This window comes from Phalacrocorax carbo, chromosome 20 (assembly GCF_963921805.1).
Source record: "Phalacrocorax carbo chromosome 20, bPhaCar2.1, whole genome shotgun sequence".
NCBI lineage: Eukaryota > Metazoa > Chordata > Aves > Suliformes > Phalacrocoracidae > Phalacrocorax > Phalacrocorax carbo.
The window spans coordinates 438,687-457,701 of NC_087532.1; the positions used below are offsets into that span (position 1 = coordinate 438,687).

At 50.8% G+C, this 19,015-nt stretch overlaps 1 protein-coding gene across 5 annotated transcripts in view; it reads right to left on the bottom strand.

The window, feature by feature from the left end:
- The window catches only part of CAMTA1 (calmodulin binding transcription activator 1), a 321,453-nt gene that overhangs the window by 127,888 nt on the left and 174,550 nt on the right, over positions 1-19,015 (bottom strand). For all 5 annotated transcript variants that reach the window (XM_064470376.1, XM_064470371.1, XM_064470372.1 and 2 more), the window contains one exon: positions 14,675-14,746. In XM_064470376.1, the coding sequence (XP_064326446.1) occupies positions 14,675-14,746 (72 nt within the window). The remainder of the gene's footprint in view (positions 1-14,674; positions 14,747-19,015) is intronic.

Consider the following 19,015-nt stretch of genomic DNA (forward strand, 5'->3'; position numbering starts at 1 on the left):
AAGTGCCAGGAACAAATATAAATGAAGAACGGTGAAAATCCCGGCAGCCTGCTCTCTCCCTTTTCCAGCAGAAAGTGCCTGTGACGCCTTGCTGAATTATAAATGGGGATTATCACGGGCGCCGAGCAAAAGGGCCGCCGAGAGAAGCGGCGTGCGTGCCATCCCTCCAGCCAGGACCGCACCGGGCGCCTCTGCCACGTGTGGGAAGGACGGAAACGGCAGTTCGGCTCTTCCACATAACGACGGCACGCGGCTCTCGCTGCTGCGGCGTCCTGGTAGACCCACCTGCTTCCTGCGCCCTGGCACGGGATGAGCTGCCCGCAGCTTCTTCTGCAGGTTGTAGGATGTAAAGCACTATTATTTTGCAGATTTTATTCCTGGATGCAATATTCTTGCAGGCCTTCTTTCCTTCCCAGCTCTCATGTTTTCCTCGATGAGGCTTCAGCATTTACAAGCTTGTCTCTGTGCTGGCCGACCTTTGCTGCAACCAAGGTTTTAATTAACCCATTTCATCCTGTACATTTAAAGTAAAGCTCTAGAACGGCCTTCTCGTGTCAGAGCAAGTACTTCTGATCTAAGAAAAATACTGTTTCTTCAACCATTGATAAATCAGGTGGGTTTGTTTTGTTTTGGTTTGTTGTTGAGTGGTTTTTTTTGTTTGTTTATTTAAAAGACATTAAAGAAGAGACAAAATCACTTTCAGTCCTAGTCTCTCCTGCCAGGAAACAGCCTTGAGCTGTTTGACCCAGCGGGTAGCACTGCATATCGCTGTCCCCCCCTCAGCAGTGTCTGGCACTGGGGGTGGTAGTGGTGGTGCGTCCCGTTACTGCAACAAGGGTCAATTTGAACCGAGGGAAGAACAAAACCACAGTGTTCGGCTACTTACAGATAAATAAAAGTAAAGCCTTCTCCCTGAGAATCACCTGCTGTTTCAAAACCTGGCAGGATTCTGTCAGAATACTTAGTTTTGTCTTAATATGATAAAAAAGCTTTTCTGAGGCGATCCCGCTACCCACAGATGTATTAACTAATGAGCAAAAGGAATGAGACAGGCCAAGAGTATTTCCAATATCTCCACTCTCCATATGGATCTAATGCAAACCAGAAGTGCATTATCTGATTTTCTAAGATATAACCACGTGGCACTGACAAAGAACTTTGTTTTTATCTTCTGCTTGGCGCTCCTGACAGCTGTTTATTAGCAGCCGTCGATGCTGCGCACACACACGCTGCGTTCGCGCAAACTCTAAGGAATCGTAAAGGCACGCGCACTATTTTTCCACAGAATATCAAAATAGCAGAAGGAAAAGTGTTTAAGTTAGCAATGCAGGCCTGTTTTGTGTGGAAAATATTCTAACCGTAGACAATCGTCCAATATCATTCAAATACCCCAGATACTCTGGATTTCATCCTGTTCACATGACTGCTCCAGAGCTTGGATTTTTTTTCTCCTCATGTCCCACCTGAAGGGGGTTTCCTTGATCTCCACCCATTTTAGCCGCACCCCGCGCAACCGCATGCACCATCCCTAAATCACCCCTTTTCCTCAGCTTCTAAAAGTAATTCTAATGATGGAGTATCCTGCAAGACAGGCGCCGGGGTGCTCCACACCGAACGATTTACTGACGAGCGCAGTATTGGCACGTGCACACCACGGCACCTGAGCCTGAAATTGCACCTTCCTGCCCGACACCTGTCGGTAAGCGACGGACTGACGCTGCCGAAAGCCCTCCTTCGGGTCAGAGCTCTTCCCAGCAAACAGCAGCAAGCCCTTAAGCCTAAAGGCAGATTCAGGCCAAGCAGACTGATCTCAGTTTCTGAACTTCCTCCCCTGACAATGCAACAGCCATGCCATACTTAGAAAACTGTCCTGTAATAGGTGGCCCGATCAGGTCGGTCAGAGCGTTGAACAGCCGTCGTTGCTAACAAATCCAGCGCTGGTGATGTTTGTCTAGCGTGACTATTGTCCTGCACGTCCCCAAGGACCGCAAGGAGACGACACGTAAAGGCACGTGCTGCACAGGCTGTGCCGGGCTGCGGGCAGGCGGTCCGTCACCCGGGCTGCCCTCCTGCCACCGGCCCTCGTCTTAAGCGCATTATTTTCACTTACTGCAAGGAGACCAGAAATAGCTTCAACCTTTCTCGGGAACCTTTTTGCAGTACTTGGTTGCAAAAGGAGGACAATATGAAGACATATTCAATCCAACAGACTTGTTTTGCGCTGGTTACATTATCGGGAAATCTAATTTCCTGGGAAGAGGCCATCCCCTTTTACAGAGACTAAACTGATAAAAACATCAACCTCTGTTTTACTCTATCTAAATTGTGCTTTCCTTACTGCCGGTGGCTAATAACTCCGGTGCGAGCTAGCAGACTGTCACACGACATACGCCTTGCAGCGGCGGGAGGAGCAGATGCAAACCGGCTGACATTGAACTGAAACAAACATATGATGAAAAAAACTCCTGCACTTTTTCCTTGACACAGAAAATGATGCCCTGAGGTGCAACGCCTGTCCAGGAGGGAAAGCCATTTAGGTCGTTCTCCTCTGGCTTTTGCCCCTCTGCTAACACATTAAAGAAAATCATCGAGTGATCTCGCAGAGGACTAAGACCGTGGTCCGTATACGCTGTTCCCACGGCTTCAGGGGTGGGCACATCATTTTATAGCACAGACCGTGAACTCGGGGCCGCTTTTAACAACCTTTACTGCCTTTCACTACGGGTGGTGCGCCACATACATGTTCACATATGCGATGGCCACCTCCCCATCCATCAGTCTGACATGAGACATCACCGTGGGCATGGACTGGCGAGAGGGCTGCAGCGATAAAGGTGGCGGCCGCGGGAGAGGACTGGGACGGAGAGTCCTCATACCAGTGGGGCCGGGGGAGGCAGAAGAGGCATCACGGTTTCATTAACTGGGGGCAGGCGGCAGCAGTGCAGGACATCAGTGACAGCTGAAGGCAGCCATTCAACAGAAAGGGAACAGACAGATACTCCTTCAGAAGTAAAAGATGATTTTGAGAATAAAAGCAGCTGGGGTAATAAGGGAGAAGTTCGCACGGCAGAAGGACAGCAAGAAAAGCATTAAAAACTGCAGCTGCCTGGGAAGTGATTTATCCAAGACACTTACAAAAGCGTGCCTTAACAGATAAAATACAAAAGGGGGGTAACTCACTGCAGTCCAAAACACTGCATATTATAAGAAGAAAATACCCTCTGTTCAAAGGAGAGACTTCAGCCTTGTCAACATCTGCTACATCTGCTGCCCACGCCAAAAAGAACTCCAGATCTCTAAACTCCAATTGTAATTTGCTTCACCACAGAATTTCCATCCCAATCCCCAGTGATGCCTCTCCGGCGAGGGTGAAACTTCAGCCGACGGTCTAATACATTCACAGACACCTGCAGACCTAATAATTGACCAGGGAGGATGTGCATGAGATCAGCAAAATTGCTGCAGTGCTACTGCAAGCCTCAGTGTCCTATACCAGGGAACAGCTTTGCTGCTGCAAGGTGCATAATTTAATAAACCATTAACTCGAACCTGAGGTGAAGTAAATTCAGCATATTATATATTTCAAAATAGCATTAGAATTCAATTTAAGTGTCACCAAAAGCCTAATCCTCAGTATACAGAGCATATTAATAAGTGTCTTAGACCCTGTGGTTTGATTTCATTTCCAGCCGAGTTGTGCTGTCGCATGCCTGCGATCCCTGCCGCGAGGATCTCTCGGCGATAGCATCACCGGTCCAAACCGGAGCAGAATCTGGAGAGATGAGCGGTCCTGCTTTTTGGGGTCCTCCCGGGAGAACAGGAGGGCGTACGCTCAAGCAAAGGCAAGCCACTTGCCAGTCGCGACGCTTCTGGGAGCTGCCGTCACGGTGTTGATGTTCCCCAGAAATAACGGGGTCCTCAGCGGGGTCCCCGGGCCCCCTGAACCAGCCCTGCTTTCGGTTCCCTTTGTCGCCACGGGGGCAAAATGCGTTTCTGATGCGGCAGGTGCTGCTGAAAAAGCTGCGGGGAGCGGGCAGAGGAAGGGCTGTTCACGTAAGGCCAGCGTCACATCGCGCCGTGCTGCCCGGGTCATGCCAAGCCGCCGCTGCCGGCTCCGGCAGGGGCTGCTCCCCCCCGCCGTGCCGAGGGCACGCGGCAGGATTGCGGCGGCCATAAAGCGACGGAGGCGCTGCTTTCCACCCCCCGGGTCAGACGTAAAGTGCAAATGGTGCATCATTTCCACCAGGAGCCAAAAGCATAAAATCTGCTTTCCATTTGCGTGGGAGTCGGCCACGTTTTGGACTTTTTTACGTCGCCCCTGTAATAACTCCTCTTGATTAGCAACCCAGGCACGTCCCTCAGCAGTTTGGGAAATGCGTCTCTTCTATAAATGACAACAGATTATTTGAGCAACAACTAAAGCACTCTGCTTTTTAGTTTGCTCGCATTAACGTCAGTCCCCTCATATATCTAGGGAATGAATCCGGGATTTTCTTTAAAATGGTGGAGAGAGATACAAAAATAGCAGACTACTCGTCTAAAATAAAGTTATGTGTTTGAAAGGGTTGGAAATTGTTTTTTAATCACTGGCGTCTTTCTTCTGGAATATAATCTGCCAGCTATACATTTTGCTTTTCTATCCAATTTCTCAGGAAAATGCAGCAAGTGTGTTAATAAATAATTTATAAAAACATTACCAAAGATAAAGCACTCCTGCTAAAATGTTTCCAGCCTCCGAGATACCGGTTCATTTGTAATCCTCTCCACCTCCCCTTCGCTGGAACATCAGCAGAGGGCTATTGCTGCCTTTCTCCGCAGTCCCATTTTACTCATCCTGCAGGTGTCAAAACACATCTCTGTTTTGAAGGTATCCAGACTGATAAAAGGCTATGGCCCAGCCTGAGTCGCAAACTCCATTTTATCTGCTACAGATTTCTGTCACAAAAAACATTTTTCAGGAAAGCAACATCCTGATTTATTTTCGTGGTCTTGCGTGCGAGGATGGATGCAAAACGCAGACGCGCTGCTGGCTCTCCCGAAAAAGAGGGCTCTTGTAGATGCTGTTCCCTCCAGGGCTTTGTCCTTCCCCTAGTAACAAAGAGGACGTGCTTTCTGAGAACCCAAACAGGGGGATTTTGGAGCCTGGTGCATGGGACGGCTTCATTCTTAGGAAGAGGAAGGAGATGGTTCGGAGGAAGACAGCTTGTGATGCGCTCTGCCAGATGGAATTTAATTTTAGTGAAGGTGAAGACTCTATAAGGAGCTAACATTGGTGAGCAAGTGAAACTTGAAGGAGGAAAAATCAAGCAAAAATAGCCTTCAACTTGAATAGATCGTGTGTGTGTGTCTGTATTAAGAAAAGACTGTAAGACTGAAGGTGGGTTTCAATGGATGCAGCTGCTCCGAGAGCAAGTTGGGATGAGAAGTGGGAATCGGGATGAGAAGTGGGAATCAGAATGTTCAGCAGGATCCCCCCAGGCAAACCACTGGAGGTACCGAAGGGCTGCCACTGGGGCTGCTCCCCCCGGCCAGCTCAGCAGCCCGGGCAGGGCTCGTCGCCGCTGCCCCCGTCCTCTCCCAGGGCTGCCCAGGCCCCCTGCACGCTGCTAGGGGCGTGCTCTGCCTGCCAGAAATTTGGCAAAAGCAACCAAGCGCCTTCAGGCAAACATCTTGACCAAGGGGAGCCGCACATCAGCTAGGCATGCCAGGGACAGACAGCAGGCACGCCGCCCAAGCGACGAGCTGCGAGCGGTCCCACCTGCAGCCGGGGCGCGCAGGGTGCAGGAGCTCCCGCCGCTCGGCTGCACAACACGGGAGACGTTTCAAAGGCAGCGAGCAGGCACGAGTGTCGGGGAGAGAGAGTGGCTGTCGCTGCGAGTGACTTTCAGTGCCCATCACGAGAGCTGGCAGCGACAGCAGCCCCGGACACCCCGGGGAAAGGCAGGAGCAATCAGGAGGGAGATGACGAAGAGCAGACCCGCAGCAGCTGGCTCCTCTCAAAGAGAAACGGTCCCTCTCAGGTTTCTGATGCTGAAGGCGAGAAGACAGAGGTCTTCCAGCAACGCAGCATGCAGAGCCATGGCTTTTGCTTCATCTTTATTTCGCTAAAACACTGGAGTACAGCAGAGCATGGCCCGACTTGTTATCGTTAAAGCTATGTCTAATGATAGTTAAAATGAAGTTTTGGGGCATTTGTGCTAAACGGAACTTGAGTTTTATGCAATGTGCAGAGCCACAAAAAGGCTCCTTCAAACCTATTTAATTACTCACCCCGCTGTTAAACAGAGCTTTGCCGAGGGCGATCCCAGCGCAGGCCAAGGCTTGCTGGGACTGGCAGCTGGGCACCAGGCTAACGCACCCAGCAGCCGCTGTCCTCTAACCAAAATGAATGAAAAGGGTTAAATTTTTTGTGAGGAGGCACAGCTAACACCTCTCTTTCCTGGTTTCTCTGAAATTCATTTTCAGCAGTAAATATTTGTTAGAAATGTTACCCCCCTCCCCCCAAAAAAGAAAATTGAAATAATGAAACCAGAAAATTATTACAAAAGAGTTAAAAAACCCCTTGGAATTTCAGCTGGACTGAGCAATACCTTTCGCACAGCTCCACCGATTCCAGGAGTATTTCAGATCTTTAATGATCCCTGAATAATGTGATGGGAAGTCTTGAGGCACGGCTGTTCCTGTGATCGCAAGGCAGCAGAGACATGGCAAGGAGCACTGTGCCTTCACAAAGAGCTGGCGAGAAGATGAAAGGAGAGAGAGGTCTTTCAGAGAGATTCACGTCAAAGCAATATTAAGGAAGCCTGAAAAGGGCATCCACGACCTGTTCATTCTCCAAAAATGCTTTTGCACACAGAAGCATCACGAAGAACGGCAAAGATGCAAGGGGACGGACTGCCGTAACCTATCGACTTCTGGCCGGGGTGGGTATCGAAAGCGCTGCTTCTGTTGCAGCTCAGACCTACACAGATGCAAAAGGCAGTTCCGCTCTCCCGGCAGCGCCTAGTGCTCCCACCACGCTTACTGCCTTCTCTCACAGCATAGCTCCACACGCACACTTTGCACTCAAAGTAGGAATCCGAGGCAATTAACGCATGCCTGCTTACTAGGTCTGTTCTGCAAATACCCACCTGTTGGTGGGAGGTCCTTGTCTGGTCTTGCAGAAATAACGCTTTCCAAAGAGACGCCCGTACAAAGAGGCACGGAGGTGTGCCTGCTCCTGCTGAAGGAGACGTCCTCCAGGCCAGGGGGACGGCTGGCACCTTGCCCAAGCTGCGCATTTGCAGGAGAGGCCATGGAGAGCTCCGGGAAGAACAAAACCAGGCAGGGTTTAGCCCTTGAAATGGGGCTGAACGCATGAGAGCAGCAAAGGCAGGGGCTTCACGGCGAGCGGGGTCCCTGCAGGCTGGCAAACACAGCTTGTGCATCTTTGGAGATGTGAGCTGAAAAACGACCATCAGGAAGAGACCTGGGAGACTGCGAGGGGATGCAAAGGATGGGTCGCGCCTGCCTGGACGCGTCTGCCTGAGAAAAATCACCAGGGGTTCGCGCTGGCGGCTCCCCGTCGCACCACCCAGCAAGGAGAAGCCAGAGCTCGGGCTGGAGGAGGGCACTGAAGAGTGTTACAGCACTCAGGAAACACCTGAGCCTTTAGAAATGGTGCCGTTTTGGACACAGGAAAGGCAGGACTTTTTCTCCCTTTCGACCTCGTTTGTGGCCACATTTTAGGAACGCAGGCGTTCCTCTGCCCGTTCGGTATCGTGGTCCATCTCACCGGGGCCTCTGCCTGCTGTGAACTCTGCGTTTTTCAGCAGGAGTTAACCCTCAGACACCCATAGCCTCTGACCATATAACAACAATAAATAGCACTTTACACCACCTTGTGTTTATATCCTCCTCTGGCTTTCCCTAGCTTTGCAGCAAGCACTGAGTAACAGCCTCTACAAGGGGGAGAGACCGTGCATGAAGACGCTGCAAAAGTAAATAGTGCTGAAGGCAACCGGTCCCCAGGTGCCTCTAGCGCAGGTCATGAGCGCCACCGCTACCGTCACTGTGACGGGATCCTGGGCCTCGGACCCTCGGTCGCTGCCCCAGGGTCACCCAGCCCGTCTGTGCCACGGTGCTGCGCGTCCTGGCAGCTGCGTGCTCGGGATGCCGAGCCGTGCCAGCGCTGGTTGGGTACCCCGTGCCACACTCTGCTATGCTTTGACACGCGCTAATTTCATCATATAGGCTAAAACTCACGTTGGGAAAACGTGCTGATGGAGCAGCAACAGTTTATATCCCTGTTAGAAAAATGCAAAGGCTCACGATGCCGCGAGCCTAACGTATGCCTTGCTCCCCAACAATGCGGGACCGATCTGAAGCGCCCGCATACAGCGCAGCATCTTCAGTGCTTTACTGCCCAGTCATTTCTATTTTACCCAAATGAAAAATAGAGACCCATTATTAAGCAAAAGTCTCGGGAATTTTTATGAGGTTGTAATGCTTCCAATTTGTGTTGAAAAAGTCCAAGATCCTCCAGCTGTCTGTTGCTCCTCCAGCCAGGGACGTGTAAGATGCTGCTGATGCAGCGCAGCACAAATGATCAGACAGGGAAATGCTGCTCTGCCAGGGCACCACCACAAAAAATGGGAAGGTTTTCCTCTCACCTAGGACATAGTGGAAAATTCGAGGCAAAGAACACCAAACAGCTGCAGAAGTCATGTGAAGTGTTTCAACTGATTTTCAGGCCTTGATACTTTCTGCCCACAGCTTTCAGACGAGCCACATTTTAGGAAGGGAACACTCTGGTAACATCAAGCATCAGTGTAGACATTAACAGATATAAACAGCTGAATATCAAAGTGTATCACAAGGAATAATCCAGGAAAAAACAATTTAAAGAGAAAATGTTGCATGTCTCGGACATTAAACCGGAGCTTATGGACGCTCTGCAAGGTGCCGTTGGTGCACGCAGAACCGCAAGAAGGTTAATCAACGACTGCTAACAGAATAGTGCCCAGCCTCAGTGTCCCCTTCAGCATCTCCCACTTGCTCCTCCCAGGGCAGACGTCTTGCCTGGACACCACCACTGGTACCTCTGCGGACATCCCTTGGCTTTCCCCTGCCGTTTTCTACCCCGCAGTAAAGCATCCCAGTGACTTCTGTGTTCTCAACGCCCTGAGAGCGTGCAAGGAATAAAGGTGCAATGCAGTTTCCCCCCCCAGCTCCTAGAGGGCCGGATTGTCACACTGCAGCAATTACTGCGAAAGCCCGATTTACAGCCGGGCTCAGAGGGGCTCTGGCATCTCCCCGTGCCTGGCGCCGCTCAGCCCGCACCCCGCTCTGCTTCGCTGGCTCACCTGCGAGAACAGTGCCACTTACACACTTTTCCATCAATTTTGAATTATTCAGCGAGCAGTTAACGCGCATACCATGGGAAACAGCCACCTGCCTGCATATTGCTCTCGAACGCTTGTTAGCCGTCGTTTGTTCGACTGGCCGAGATGAACAGGTAAACACCAACAGGCTGAACATCCCTATCCGCTCACGTCAGAATTCCCCGCGCCGCCCATTTCCACGAGCATCTTTATCAGGAAAAGCTCACCTGTGCAATGCTGTTGGCAAATGAATAAGCTAACGAACATGCTTTGAACAAACGCATGGGTTTTATTTGAATATATGATCATAATTGATTTTATTTTATTCCACTTTTTCTATAGCTGACCAGGAGGATGCCCTATCGTGATGGCAGCACTCTGGTGAGGATTCCTGATCTTGCCTTGCTGTGACTGTTGCTGTTATTAAATTACTGTAGAAAATGGGGACTCATTCAAAAAAAACACAAACAAGTAATAAAGTGAAGGGAACTTGACAGCCAAAAATGCGTATTTTTCCCATATTTAGGCAAACAATTACACAAAAGGTGGCACTATGAGAAGTTCTGTCCCATGTCATGACAGACTAACGCTTAGCCGCTGTCTAAATTCACAAAAAGTTTCCAGCATCATCCTATCGCCACAGTTCATGTACTTCTTAATTAAGAAAAGGGCAAGACTCTTTTTTAAGGTATTACTTCCCTTAACCGCAGCACCTGAACACCAGCACTAAAAAAAGATACCAGATTCTGCTAAAGGCAGGATGGAAAAGGATGACTGTCCAACAGGCTGGTCTCCAGCTGTATGGCACGAGGGTAGAAGAGAGCCAGAGAAGCACCGGCATTAGCAGGCAGAGATGCAGCCCGCCTCCCATAACCTCTGCAAACAGCAGCCGGCCCTGGGAGCCTGGCAGCCAGATTAATTTTAAATTCCTGCGGTGCCAATTACCAACCCACAGAAGGGAACGCTGGGTTTTGCTACTCAGCTGTGCCAATGTTTGAAAATTGTCTGTATCTGAGAATCCACATTTTCCCTGCATTACTCATTATGAGTACAAACAGGGTTTTTTTCCTTCTTTTTCCATTGACAGAAAATCTGGTGCCATTTTGAAGGTCTAAACACGCGCGGCGCGGCTGTTCTTACGCACACGTCCTGCTGGCAGACGAGCCAACAAACCCAGTGGCAGCGTCTGTGCTCTGAAGCCTTTCCAGGAGTCTGGGGACCCGCCATCACTCACACCTAGAAAAAGGCTTCAGCAGCGCCGTTCTGCGCTTGACTAACCGCGAAGAGCTAGGGCACTGCTTCTTTTGGGTAAAGCTAACAGGTAATGTGGAAAAAAAAAAGAAAAAAAAAGAAAAAAAAAAAGGTGCTTTTAAGGTCAGTGCTTCACTCAGTGCCGGAACAAACATCGGAAAGACAAGGTAGCGTGTGATTTGGGGCAGAATGCAAAGAAAAAAAACTGTTTCTTTTTAACAGTCTGGATAATTTCCTTGAGAATGGAAACATGGAGGGTGACGTCAAGCGTCTGAACATGGGGAGAGTGTTCCAAAAGCGCGTGCGACTCATTACAGATGCAGCACGCCAGGAGGAGGCTTTGCGGCAGCCCTGGCCTAAGGAGATGCTGCAAAGCCCTCCCCAGCTCCCCTCAGAGGTCACCCACATCACCAGCCCTGTCCTTCCCTCTGCCTGCTGCTCAGAGCACGGCCTCCTATTTCTAGAAATCAGAAAACCGAAAGAAAAATATGAGAGCCCAGCACAGAAACCCGCCGCCAGCACCTTGGGTCGTGGTTCCTTCGCTCAGCTCCAAGAGCTCCATGCAAGAGGCTGCCAGCGGCCAGCGCTGGCCGATCTCCCGCAGAGACACTACAATGCTGGCTTGGCAATTACAACAGCTATTAAAAAAAAGTATTAGAAGTGTTTGCGATAAGGCGGCACTTAAAATCCATTATGAAGAAAGCTTGAAATGTCTCAAAAACGTAACTGCCTTTGGAATAGAGAGGCGGAGCCCTCAGCTCTGGTGCCTCGTATGGCAGCATAACCTCTTGTAGCAGGGACTCAGAAAACCGCATCTTGGCCACCGACGGTTTTAATTTCTTATCCCTTTGGCCAGTCTGCGGGGAGAAGGCGTGCCGTGTCCGTCATAAATGACAACACAAAGTTGTTTAGGTAAGAAATCGGATACCACCATGTAATTAATGGCTACAGCACAGCACAAATGCACAAGAGAGACTGCTAGTCTCTGTGGCTTGTTTGAGTCTTGGCCTTTATGCTGAAAATGCTAGTAACAAAAGATCAAGAACAATTGCATGGGGATTTTTAATCAATATCTAACCTGACAATAGGATTTGGAGGAAGATCATCCCAGAAAACACAGGTGGCATCGCAGACTAATTGCATTTACTTCCTGCCGACCCGAGGCTCGCAGGCAGAGCGCTCCATAACCCAGGAAGGTACTGCATGACTCTCTAAAAGAAGTGAAAATCACCCATTTGCCCCTGCGAATGAAAAAGCCAAACCTTTTCCTGAGGGTTGATGTTAAACATTGCCCTGTCTGTACCCATTTTGGAATATGAAAGTCATTTATTGGGTGGTGTCAAACTGGAAGACTCTGAAGCAGATGTACAAAATACCTTCTCCCTCTCTCCTGGTCTCACTCACCCCAAATTCACTGTGCACAGAAATGTGCAGACGTTAGAGAAGTGTCATCGGTTCTTGGCCAGCTGCATAACCTTGAGCATGTGATTGAAGGACACCCATTTTCGCCTGGGAGATGGTGTCACGAATTAGAGACCCCTATTCCTCCCACAGCGACGGCGCAATGTGTCCTTGTTTCCAAATACGAGCACGCTACGCTCACAATGAGGTGTCCTGCATCGTATCTTACAAACAGGCTTGTGAGAAACGTACTTCCCATCCACTCGTCTCAACCCAAAGCAATTATCAGAGCAAAGACGGCTGCCTAAATGCCGACACACGCCCTCCGAATGTCCCCGAGCCGGTCCTCGGGGTGCGGGGAAGACGACCCTACGGTGCTGCGCTGCAGCTCGTGAGAGAGCAGCTTGCTAACAGCCACACCAGCCAAGTCCAGCAACACTTTGAGATAGCAGGCGACAAAAACAAAAAGAAATGCAGAATCTGCAATTAAAGTTAAGAGGGGTGACCTACGAGGGGAGGACGTCGGAGGGAACAAGCACAGGCTGGCCAGCCTGCAACGGAGCAGGATCTGGGGACTGCCCGTGGCTGGGAGCACCTGGGCTATGCGAGCATCACTCAGACTGCTGGGTAGTAGTCGAAATCCTGGGAAATTTCCTGACAGAAAGATGGGTAAAGCTAGAAAATACTCTCTCAAAAGTAATGGAAAAAAGCTTTGCAGTTTGCAGGCGAACCTCCCTAAAGGTCACAGCCCAATTTTAGGTTGGAGCTCTGCAGTTTGATTTTGCGTCATCTGTTCCTCTGGGGATCTAATAGGAAAGACTCTGCTGCCTGCCCTGAATTTCTTCAGGAACAGAGGCCTTCCTTAACATTTTCAGTTTATGTGAAAACATTTCATGAGCCGAACTGCCTTTCAGGGATGCCAGAAACCTGCCGGCACCTCTGGTGACTGCGCCTGGGCTGAGGGCTGCTGCGCACCGGTGATGACGGGGGAACCCGCAGCACCTTGCAACCCTGCGACGTACTGGTACCTCCCTGAGCTCCTGGGGCAGCAGATGGAGGATGCTTCCACCAAGCCCCAGCCTGAACTCCTGACCTGAGTAGGCAAGAGCAGAGGAACCGAGTGACCTCTTATTCCACCTGCCGTGGTGGTCCCTGCCTTCACAGGGACACCTGGGACAGATGCTGACCGGAGAAGCACCACGGAGGGAGTTCACAGTTACCTTTGAATTCGTGTCGCACCATCTGTCACGGGCGGCGGCAGAGATGGATTCTGAACAACAACGCAAGCAACTGCCTGCTGCCCCAGGCAAACCGGACCCTAAGTTTAGAGGTTTTGCTCAGTTCATCACACTGAACCATGAACATCTAATGGCTTCTTTAGCTGTACCTACACCCTGCTCCCCCTCTCCTTGCTGCTCGCTGCACCCAACCACGGAGGCAGGTCAGGACCTCGAGAGGCTGCGGGGAAAAGCGCTCAGTGTCTGCCCGATCGACGTGGTCGTGCTGCGTTTTCAGCGGAGTCACAGCTTTCCTCCATGGAGGTGAAATCCTGCTCCCGCCGCTGCAGCGAAGCATTTCCATGGCATTCAGATGCAGCGGATGCAAACAGAGCTGAGACGCACATGAACGTCACAGAGGACAGTGGTGTTTTGTGCACGTTCCCTTTGACTACGACCACAGTGTGGGCACCGTCCTCTGTGGGTCGTGGGGTGTCTTTCATGCAGCAGTGACAGCAGCAGCATCTTCTTTTTTAATATGGAAGCACAATTGCAAAACCAGGGGGAAAAACAGATTATTTTCCATTTGCTTCTTGAAACAGATGTCACTTTCCTCAGACCTCTTTGTTTTCAGGACCGCAGGGGTTTAATCTTTAAAACAATAATATTACTACAATATGTGTCAAATGCTGTTTTCTACCAAATGAAAACAAATTGCTTCCGCTTTGTAAGCAAGGGTAACGGGTCAATAACACAAATAGCTCTGCAAACGTAGGGTTAGCATCTTGGACCAGTGAATGCCCAGCCCAGGCAAACGCTTGCACATGAACCCAAGCACAACCACCGCAGCGCAAGGAGCCCTGCGTGGGATCAGGCCACTACCCAAATCCTGCAGAAATAAGAGGAAAACTCTGCTTGACTCCTCCAGGGGCTTCACTGTGCCCACAGCAGCCAGAAGAAAAATCACTGAGCAACCCCAAAAAACTCCCTCAACACTAAACTCCCCACTGGAGCAAAGCAGACCCACTGCAAGGCTGGCCACAAGGTTCACCCCAAATTCACACACAGCCACAGAGCTGATTTCTCTCCCACGCCATCGCGTGCCCGTACAGCAGTCGGCTTCCCGAGCTCCTCTGCCTGCCTCTGCTCTGAACAGGAAAACACGGCTGAAAACCTTAGAACAGCCTCACTTCGTCCGACTCTCTGTTTAGGGAACGTTTGGCCTGGCATCAGCTCGGTATTTGCCAGAAACGTACCCAGAGAAAGTAAATATATCATACCTCTGAACAGAGACATACCACTAAGGAAACCCCCATCGCCGTCAGACAAAAAATCCCTGCAAATAACAAAACGCGGACCGGCGACCGCCCCTGCAGCATCAAACGTGGCCCCGCGGGCTCGACGCGATTACCCCCAGCAGCCAGGAGTTTGTCATCGTCCTACCTGCAGAAGCCAGTAGCACCTTCTGTGAAACGTGGGGATGATGGAGGAATGGACGTAGCAGCCGTACAAGCACTAGGGACACAAGAAGAGAGAAAGCAGAGTCGGGTTAGCGAAGGAACGTATTTCTATTTTTTGAAAAACACAACACAAACATCTCCTTTCTGTGGTTTATCACCTGAGTATGTAAACTGAAAATTTAGGGTTTGTAAACTGAAAAAACTCCTGTCAGCTATGTTATATGGCAAAATGCCAAAGTACAGTAGCTTTTCTTTCTTCTTTTTTTTAAAATGAACTCTGCTTCTCTAATTCACCAAAATCAGCAAGGCAAAGGAATTCTTTCTGCAGGAAAAAATAAAATTTCCAGTACATTAAAACTTTTCAACAGCTCTGTCGGCTGGAAGCTAAGCTCAGCGCAAACCAAACACACAAAACTGTTTTTAATTTAAAAGATCCCGGTACAATTCCCGTCCACAAGATTTGTTTATTATTAAGAAAGCAATATTATTTTCTGACTCTGCTGGCTTTTAATATAGCGCACATGGGCGACGGGTGTGCGTATAATGATATATTCTCCCATACCAAAGCTGGTTAGTTTTCCCTAACTGCGAGACTGCAACAGCCCAGCAATCTGTTTGCAGCTTTCTTCAGATATTTCCCCTGGAAGATCACGGGCTGCGTGTATTTTAGGCACACCAATATTCTGCTCTTACAGAAGGAAAAAATAAGTAAATCCAACTGCAGGGAATTTTTAAGAGGAGTTTTTTCTTTTGTTTTACTGCAGCGACTGCACCGGTTACGACGACTCTCGCAATTAACATGCTCTTCGCTCGCTCGCAGCCCTGCCTGCACCCTACCAGGGGCCCTCGCGGGCCTGGGGTGCGGGAATTGTCACCGAGCATCCTCCCGGCAGCAGCCGCTGCAGGACAGACGGTCCCGGCTCCGGCCAGGCTTCAGCAAGACTTTAAACCACGTTAAGGGGAACCTGAGTGGATGGGCACGGGAGAAAACTTATCGCTAAATCACCACCCCCGTTGCCTCGAATAGCTGTTTCTGCAGATAGGGACGGCGCGGTATCGATAGTGACGCAAAGGTTCACGCGTGGCATCAAGGCTTTACCGGCGCTGGTGGGGGCGACCCGCACTCGGTGCCCCGGTGGCCCGTTATCCTGCCCGCGCCGGGACACGGCTCCATCCACGCCACCCCCGGGTGCAGGACACCGGCCGTTCGCGTGAACACAAAGGGGCCGGGAAATCTGCACTTATAATCCTTCTGTCTGGAAGGCACCTCGCAAACGGTGACAACACTCTGCAAGCAGCAAGCTTGCCCGCCCCGCCACCGCTAGCGCGCCCTGTAACGGGGCGAGCGGGGAGGGGGGTCGTGAAACGTGCACGCCTGTCGGCAAGCACACGGTGAGGCTGGCGCAGCACCTCCTCCCCGAGATCACCCTCGCAAGGGCAGCCTGGAGTAAAAAGGATCTAAGGACTGCTGGCTGCTAGCACCGAGTTCTTTTTAAAATACAAAGAATAATAATGTTTATAATGTGTCAAGGGTACATTCCACACACACAAAAAAGCAGGGAGGAAACATAGAGGGGGAAAAAAACCTACAGAAAATAATCCAAAGCAAAGCTTAACATTTAAATCCCACCACTCAGCCTGAGGAAAGCAGACGCCGTTTGTTTAAGATAATCCCCTGCAGCGACTCCTGGCTGCACAGCACCGGGGGCTGCATTAAATGGTCTTTAATGTTCCGTCTGCTGGCTCAGAGCTGGCGCCCCCGCTTCAGAAAGCGGCTTGGTAGGTGCAGCATCTCCCAGTCCAACCGGCTTCCCAGCAAGGATGGGAAAGCTGGCCTGGAGCACGCCGCTGGAGGAGCCCTCGTGACAGCGAGGAACGCCCGCGGCGCCTCACGCAATATACATCGATATATATTGACTTATATCAGCACACCCCCGCTTGATTCACAACCCCGATTTGCTGTGAAGTCAATCGAAACTTCACCGTGATTAAAACAAAAAATAACGACAAGAACTAATGCCGAGCTCCTTGCAGCTCGCTGCATTTAGCAGGTAGGAAAGCCGCTCTCTATCTCCAGATCTGTCTCGCCTGTAATTCTGGAGGTGTCAATAATGAATTACACAAAAGCATCCCACCTCCATGAAACTGGTTTTCAACATTTCAGCAAACCATTAAGAAACCCCTAACAGTTCATGGGATTTACAAAGCATCCAGCATACAGAAGTGATTTTTTCTGGTTTTCTTTTCTTTCCCCGCCCCGCGTGGCACGGCACGGGAATCTAGTTCTGGACGGATGTTCCAGAGCTGGATGTTCTAATGTGGGTGGCTGGGATGAAGGAGACCCACGCGTAAGCCAGGCCCCCGGCCTCGGCGCGGCGGTGGGGAACTCTTCTCCATGGGCACCAAGTGCTTGCACCGAGACGTAACACAGGTGCGCGGAAACGCACCGCGGTGGGAGCAATGTGCCCTGGGAACGCGGCTTTTGGAATAAAGACGAAAGGAGAGATGGCAGCAGTAAAAATGACATTAGCTTCCAGATAAAAAGGCCTTAAAAATGTTTAAGATATAAAGAGAAACCTTAGAAATTTGAGCTTCATTGTTTTGGAGGATTTGTCAAGGTTAATAAGTTAAGTGCTGTCGGATGACATAAAACCTGAGGTCTGACGGCGCGGTACCCGCGGGTTTACGGGGAGAGGGTGCGCAGAGGCGCTTCCCCTGCGCTCGGCTCCGCTCAGAGCCCCGCCGCCGCCGCGGGGCGGTGATGAACCCCTCCTGCCAAGCGCCGGGTCGGCAGCAGCCACCTCGACACACAGCAACGCTGCAGCTAACGAGGGGAACGGAATTACCTCCCGGCTGGCCTTAGGAGACGGGTAACCAGGGCACACTTACTGCCTTCAGCTAAAGATGTCTTTAAAATGAATTCTTGCTCAAAACAGGCAAAAAGGGTTTCATTAACTGGTTTTCTTGTTTGTTTTTTTTTTTTCTTTTCTTTTCTTTTTTTTTTTTATCGGGGAGGTAGAAAATGCGCAGGCCTGTGTGTCTGTGGCTATGTTAATGCCGGGCTGGGCGCTCAGCCAACGCATTAAGTGAAATCGAATTCCTGAAACTAGCTTTAATCAGCAGATTTTTAAGGTTAGAATGACTCTCTCCTCTGGAAGGCTTGCCAAGGTTAATTCTGTCCTGAGCAGGCTGAATTAATGGCCTGGACAGGGGAGAACTTTTTTTCACGATTCTCTTTTAAGTTTACAAAATCTCCAGGAGAAAAGAAATGGCATTTCTGAGCCGTCTGAGGAGAAACGCCACTTCAGCAGCTTATTGATTTCTGTTTTGAGAACAGAGGCCGAGGTGTGAGCCACCGCCCCCTCCCACGGAAACAGCGCGGCGTGGGGGCCAGCCTCAGCCTGTCCCCCGCGCCGAGCAGCACCGGCCGAGGGACGCGGACGCTGGCCCACGGGATCGCTCCCTCCGCGCTGCTGTGGCGGGACAGGGATGCCCATGGCGGTAGCCGTGGCGGTGCCCATGGTGGTACCCGTGGCAGCGGCCACGGTGGTGGCCATGCTGGTGCCCGTGGTGGTGGCCATGGCGGTGCCATGGCGGTGCCCATGGTGGTGGCCATGGTGGTGGCCATGGTGGTGGCCATGCTGGTGCCATGGTGGTGGCCATGCTGGAGGCCATGGTGGTGGCCATGCTGGTGGCCATGCTGGTGGCCATGCTGGTGCCATGGTGGTGCCCATGGCGGTGGTAGGGTCCAGCGCTGCAGCATTGGCTCCTGCCACACGCGCCAGGGTCATCTTTCAGGGAGGCGTGTGCTTCTCCTTGCAAATGACACGGCGGTCGGAGCCGGAGGGTGCGCAGGGCGCAGGCTTTGAAGCCCTGCAGTGGTGGGGGACCCCTCTCTGCGCTGCCAAATCAGCCGAGAGCAACGAGCCACGGAGCTCCCCTTGAATGCAAAATCCATACCTGCCTCCAGGAGGTCGCAGTTAAAAGCACCTTCTTTGCAGCCCCACGCTGCTCCCAGAGCCGGGCCCTGCCAGCTCCACTTCATCTTATATCTTTTAAAAATCAATGGATAATTAAAGAGAGAAGGGCCTTCCCTGGGCAGAGGGGGAAAGCTGTGCAATTACAACTGCCCACCCCTCCATTTATACGCAGTCCACACCTTGCATTATCAAACTCACGAAAACCAGAGGTGGAGGGGTGGAAGTCAAAAGTATTAGTGGATATTTTTTATCCTGAGCTCCTTAAAGTGATTGTGGCTTATTTAAAAATAATACAATGATGCTGAGGTGTTCTTCCTTAACAAGAACACCTTGGGAATGGAAAT